General features: G+C 45.3%; 1 protein-coding gene across 1 annotated transcript in view; it reads right to left on the minus strand.

Moving 5' to 3' along the window:
* The window catches only part of Stab2 (stabilin 2), a 169,965-nt gene that overhangs the window by 39,583 nt on the left and 123,339 nt on the right, over positions 1-7,043 (minus strand). Inside the window, exons 42-44 of the mRNA XM_021173976.2 lie at positions 6,052-6,177; positions 3,886-3,959; positions 2,057-2,128 (exon numbers count right to left, since the gene is read on the minus strand). Of these exons, the coding sequence (XP_021029635.1) occupies positions 2,057-2,128; positions 3,886-3,959; positions 6,052-6,177 (272 nt within the window). The remainder of the gene's footprint in view (positions 1-2,056; positions 2,129-3,885; positions 3,960-6,051; positions 6,178-7,043) is intronic.

The raw sequence follows: 7,043 nt of genomic DNA on the forward strand, positions 1-7,043 counted from the left end.
CAGACACAGACACAGACACAGACACAGACACAGACACAGACACAGACACAGACACAGACACAGACACAGACACAGACACAGACACAGACACACAGACACAGACACACAGACACAGACACAGACACAGACACAGACACAGACACAGACACAGACACAGACACAGACACAGACACAGACATAAACTGTAGTTTGCAGCTACAGCCAGGAATACCAGAGTCACTAGCAGCTGCAAGAGGCAAGGAGGCTGCCCCAGAGCCTTCAGAAACATCCTCGCTGACACTGGTTTTAGATTTATGATTCAAGAATCACATATAAAATTTTGTACCTAGCCTATGGTTACATTTTACAGCAGCCCTATTCTGATGGTTAGTTTGAACTGTCAATCTAGACTCAGCAATGGAGAACATGCATTAATTCATTACTTTCTGATCTTGGCTGTGGATATAATGTCACCAGTTCTCTCAAGCTCCCACCACTGTGACTTCTCTGCAGTGCTGGACTGTCACCTGGAACTGTGACCCAGATAAACTCCCTTTGCCCTAGTTTGCTGTGTTAGGGTAATTTTATCATGCATCAGGAAATGAAACTAAAATGCCTTGGAAAATAATTCACTGCTAGAGTCTTTTCATCAGCAAGTTGGGGGTAATTAGTCCTTGTCTCATTGGGGAGCAGAAGAATTGAATGAGAGAAAGCACCAGTGTGTACAAATGTCACGTTGATCCAGGTTGTCAGAGGCCTGGATGGCCCCAGTGTCCCAGATGTGACATGCCAGGACATCAGGCATACTCCACTGGAGGCCTGGGCCTGGGGTAGGTTGAACAGCAGTAGATAGTTTATCCAGTTTCAGACTTAGTGAGATCCTGCTTGTTTGGTACAGCATAGATACAGTGTGCAGTCAGAAGTCATGGGAGAATCAGTAGATATATTTTGGGGAGGGATGCAGGCTACTCATAACAGGACTGCCATGAGGTCATGACATTCATGTTCCTGGATCCTGGAATCTCTCTAGATGCTTACTGATACAGGATAACATATCTGAGATAAGTAGGACCTTTTAGACAAATTGTGTGCTCTCTTGGGCACATTCTCCTTAATATCATGGAAGATAGCTTACTCAGGGAAGATATATCAAGTCTGGGTAGTAGAAGCTATGTTCAGGCGTGTGCATGCATGCATGTGTGTTCTGTGTGAAAGACAGGTGAAGAATGGACAGTTGTTTTCATATGAATGTTGCAGGGTTTTGTTTGCTTGTTTGTTTAACTAATTGATTTTTAAGAGGATTTTTGTTTTGGGCTTACAGGAAAGCAGAGTGGAAAGTGCAGACTTTCCTATAGAGACTCCCTGGTTTCCCCATTACTAAGGCCTTGCACTTGCTTGGACTGAGGCACTGGTATTAAAGCCCATAGCTTGCATGCTGTCCCACTCCTGCTGGTGTACATTCTGTAGGGCTTGACAAGGGTATAATGATGTGTCCATTATTTAAGCCTCCTCTCGGTAGTTTCTTATCCCTAAGACTCCCATGCTCCCCTTGTTCACCCCACCTCTCTCACTCCTGGTCACTGATTGATCTTGCTGTCTCTGCAGCATTTCCTTTTCCACAGCATAATTTCTTGTTGTTTGTCCATGTTTGAACTGACTTTCTTCCTCATTAGGTACATAAAGAATAAACAAAAACCAAACTCAGGCAGCATACCCAGTCACTGTGGCTAAGGAAGCAGATTTTGACAAAATCCTAAGGCTTGCTAGTTGACTCACGAATGCTTTATAGCACCTCCCATACTTTAGGAAATGAATCCAGCTTGCTGTGGGACGCTTGCATCTGACGAATGCCAGAGCAACTCTGTGCTCTTAGGTCCCTTCTGAATTTTGTAGCCAAAGGGACAGGCTGTGGAGAGACTCTGTCCTCTCCATCCTTCCCAAGATGACCATGGCACACAGGAGGAAAAGTGAGCCTATTACCCAGCTCTGAGATTCAAGGGGAGAGCGAGCACCTGGCCTCTGTATCCCTTAGACGGTGGGAGAAGGCTCCGAGGCTACAGCCTGGAAACATACTCACAGTTAAGCAGACGTTGATGAGTGTGCAGACCTTTCCATCTCCAGTGTACTTGGGCAAGCAGTTACAGACGGCCTGTGCAGGAGCAAAAGCAAAGGGTCATATACCAGGCCAGGTTGGCCTGCCAGCGCACAGGATCTCAGACTGGAAGTTGACTGCAGAAGGTTAGCCTGAGAAGCACTGTGTTTTTGTTGTTGATTTTTTTTTTTTTTGGCAATAATACCTAGTTTAATATACTTAAGGACTAGATCTCATGGACATCCCATCCTTGTTGCCAAGTCAACTTATTTTTTTTGATGGGTGGAGGTTCAAGGGAAAGGAAGCTATTCTATTATCTTATCCCTATCAAGAATGAAGGCAGACACTAGTACTAGCATATGTCCAGGGGAAGACTTTGCATCTCACAGAGATATAAACAGGAAAACAAGTAGCCATACCCTTTCGATGGACGAGGAATACAGCTGGGAGCTTGAAAAGTTGGGTACAGGACCGTACAGGCCTGATGACTGCTTGTTAGAAATCCAAAGGGGGGTGCTAGCCTGCGCAACCTGGGCAGGTATCCACTGTTTCTCCTCCTCTTCTTTCACTATTGGTTCCAACTATCCAACCTTTTACCAAGAGGTCCACCAGCTATCTCTTCTTAACTGAAGCTGTATTCTTAGAGTGGTTCTCCATTTCTGCCTTCTAGGTCTGCAGGAGCACTGCTATAGGCCCTGGGGGCAGAAATCTTATAGGTGGTTCCTCATTTCATGTATATAAAAACTCTACTGAGACACTAAAATATGGGAGTAAAAGTCCATGAAAGACCACTGAAATTCTCTGATGGTTAGACGTGCACTTGTGTGTGTGTGAGTATATACACAGTCATGCATGTACACACACATGTGCACACAGTGCAATGCATGTGTACATGCACACATATGTACACATGGAATTCATTTACACATGCACACACAACTGTATATACACACATGTGCACACACACGCAGCTCGTGCACACATGCATACACACAAACATACGCAAATGTACACACACATGAGCACAATGCTCACATATACATGTACACGCACACACATATTCACATACATGTACACACACACTTGAGTGCACAAGCATGCACACAGACACACACTTTTTAAAAATTTTAATTTAGGGCACTTCCGGCACTTGCTTGATCCATCCATTGAGAGATGTGGCTTTGCATTCTCTCTGAGGTGGCTCAGAGAACTCCAGGGGACAGTATCATGATGCATGCACTGCCCTGCCTGGCCATTTTGTGTGTTTTCCATGTGTCTGAGACTGAGGAGGCAGGGTGTAGGTCTTTGTTCCTCTGTTGGTCCCTGTACCCCTCTGTTCCATGACCACTACTCCACGATGGAGTTCTCTTATTTTTCCTATTCCCCCAAAGTCGCTTGCTCTGGGGTGGCTGCACAGTCCTCTGTGTTGGGGGCCTGTGAATAGCAGAGGTCTGACCTGTAAGCTTCCGGCATGGTACAGCGCCTCTAGAGCCAGGAGCCGAAGAAGAAACACAGGAGGTTGTGGGGTTTCAGAAAGATGAAGGGAAGGGAATGTTTTCAGTGAAATGGCTAGGTGCTTCTAGGACCACGTGGGGTTTGCAGATGTGCATACCCCATCTTTAGAAAGCCCCTTTCCTAGTTCCCTCCCCTCATTTATCTTCTTTCCCCTCAGATTTCCTTTGGTGCTTTTAGTATCTCTCCTACAGTACTTCTGGCTGCAGCTGGACTAACATCTGGTCTGCCCTTCTTTCCCTTAGGCCTGGGTCTTAAGGCACAGGAGTCTCCTCCCCGGAAACCTGCCAGAGGCTACTCACCTGGTTGGGCCCTGTCTGTGTGCACTCTGCATGCCTGTCACAGCCGCCGTGGTTCTCCAAACATGGGTTGATTTCTTTAAGACAAAAGTCAACATGGGTCATGAGCAGAAAGCTTTATTTCTGTGAAAAGGCATTTTGAGGGAGTTGCCCTTGGATAACTGACCAAGGAGCAGCAGGAGTCACGTGAGACTCCGTGTTCTGGAAGTTCAGAGGCAGAAGTAACTCTGTGGGGGAAGAATGATCACTCAAAACTGTCCCCCACTACACTGGCTAATTCTAGCAGAGACAGCATCTTATCTGACCTCCAGTTCACTCCTGCTATGAGTGAGTTGGCTTGAGAATGAAGACACAATCATTTGTGGTGTCACATACAGATTGGTTTGGAGAGGATTCATCAATTTAGGACATTCCGAGAAGTGGATTGCTAAGTGTTAAAGCATCTCACCATTGATTGCTAATGGTAGCTGGGGGGTCATGACTACACAGAGGGTAACTCAGGCAGCACTTGGACCTACTGGTTAAAATGCATATCATAAACAAGGGCTAGATGGAAACCTTGACACTGTGACATTCTACAACGGATATGACATCATTTTTGTGTCATTTTGGTTTGGAATATGCAACTGAGATCTAATAATAATTTATTTAAAAACCCAACCACCAAATAAAAGACACAGAAACAGACAAAGACACAGATCAGAGCTAAGACACTAAATACAGCATCCAGTCCTCCGAAGACCTAGGGTACTAGTGAAATGTTGGGACACCTGATGGAATTGCACTGTGAATAGAATTAGAAAGAGTATTATAGAGATATCAACTTACTGAAGTCAGGAACCTGGTGAGGTTCTATAACAAGCTGCCCTTATTCCTAGGAAATCCATACTCAGTATGATTTGTATAGCTTAGTCTCAAATGATTAAGGGAAATATGAAAATGTACAGAAAGAGCAAAGGAGAAGTGAGTAGTAGACCTTTAACAAGAGAGTACAGGCCAAGAGCACATGATTCTTGTTAGCATAACTGTTGCGTGTTCCAAAACGTGTTGTTTTGGTGAATTAAAATTTAGCCTGCTTCCTAGGGCACATCTCTAAAGCATGCTGTCAGCAAATAGGTTTCAGTGTTAATATTTACCTTCAAGGAATTATTCTGTCACACCATATTAAAAATTATGTGTTTAACACTATGTATGTGTTAAACACTATGTATTATACAACACTTTTTTTAATGTTAAAAATACCAAAAAATTTAAATACTTAAAAAAAAAGGTATGTAATAAAATAGAGTAATGTAAGAATAGTTTGAGAGTCCCTGTCTCTAAGAATCTTATGCTGGGCCAGAAGTCTAGGCCAGTACAGCCTATCTGCTGCCATGGGAGAAGGGAAGGCTGACCTTCCCCCTAACAGGCAAGGAGCCCCAGAAGGGAGAGGACTTCATGCCTCTTCTCTTTTCAGATTCATCCCTTGGTAGACCAGGCTATCCTTTCCTTACTCCCCCCACCCCCAATAGCCTTTAGGAAATGTGTACAGCAAGGATGCACAACATTCAGTTGCCTCTAGAAGTGTTAAGTGGAAAGGTTCTCTCTTTCTATTCAAAATGCCTTCATGGGGGGTCTGCAGCCCTATAGGAGGAACAACAATATGAACTAACCAGAACCCCCAGAGCTCCCAGGGACTAAGCCATTAATCAAAGAGTACACATAGTGGGACTCATGGTTCCAGCTGCATATGTAGCAGAGGATGGCCTAACCGGTCATCAGTGGGAAGAGAGACCCTTGGTCCTGTGAAGAATCTATGCCCCAGTGTAGGAGAATGCCAGGGCCAGGAATGCAGGCAGGAGTGGGTTGGGGAGCAGGGGGAGTGGGGAGGAGATGGGGGCTTTCAGAGGGGAAACCAGGAAGGGGGATAACATTTGAAATGTAAATAAGGAAAATATCTAATTAAAAAAATCTAAAAAAATTATCTCTTTGGAATAAAACAAAACAAAACAAAATGCCTTCACGCCTCTGTGGGCACATCCTTCATTGTCACACCTGCAGGCTTTCTTGCTAAGGCATACTGAATTACCATCCCAGCAGTGGTCCTAAGAAGAGCTCACACACTAGAACATTTGACCAGGGCTCTGACCGACACCATTTCCACCAGGCAGACAGGGGATGGTCACCTACCGAGGCACACGATGCCGTCGCCGGTATAGCCTGCCTTGCACACACACACCCGGCTTCCTGGGATGGTTCTCTTACAGTCAGCCTTGGCAGAGCACCCTCCATTGCTGATCTCACAGGCATTGATGGCTACACAAGGGAGAGAGGACACGGAGCAGAAGGAGAAACAGACAGAGGAGACATTTTTATTTAACCTGAGCCATTGATAGAAGGAAGCCTTTAGAACAACTCCAGCATGCATTGGAATTATGTGGTTAGTTCCTCAACACAGAGAGTGTGCTCAATAGTTTTATGTCAACTTGACACAAGCTATGGTTGTTGGAGAGGAGGGAGCCTCAATCAAGACAATGTCTCCATAAGATTGGGCTTTAGGCCAGTCTGTAGAACATTTTCTTCATTAGTGATCGATGGGAGAGGGCCCGGGCCATTGTGGGTGGTGTTACAATGCTACAGGGTGGTCCTGGGTTCTATAAGCAAGCAGGCTGAGCAAGCCATGTGAGTAAGTCAGTAAGCAGCACCCCTCCATGGCCTCTGCATCAGCTCCTGCCTTCCTTCCAGTTCCTGCCTTATTGCAGCTCCAGTCCTGACTTCTGCAATGATGAAGAGTTTGGTATGGAAGCAGACACCAAACAAACCTCTTCCTCCCCAAGTTGTATTGGTCATAGTGTATCAACATAGCAATGGTAACCCTGACTAAGACAGAGGACAAGGAAAAAAAATCACTATTTGTCTTTTCCAGCTGATTTGACCATCAGACTGTGTGCTTCTCTCTGCAGGGAACACGTGGCCTCAGGGTCAGGGCAGCCTGTTTGTTTCCTCTGAGAGTCCCTGGTCTAAGATGGTCTAGAAAACTAATTGTTCTGCCTCAGTCTGGGCCTAAGCCCCCAGAACAAGGTACTGAGAAAAATGATGCTAAAAGCTTCTGGGGTGTGTGTGTGTGTGTATGTGTGTGTGTGTGTGTATGTGTGTGTGTGTGTGTGTGTGTGTGTGTGTGT

Source organism: Mus caroli, chromosome 10, assembly GCF_900094665.2.
Source record: "Mus caroli chromosome 10, CAROLI_EIJ_v1.1, whole genome shotgun sequence".
Classification (NCBI taxonomy): Eukaryota; Metazoa; Chordata; class Mammalia; order Rodentia; family Muridae; genus Mus; species Mus caroli.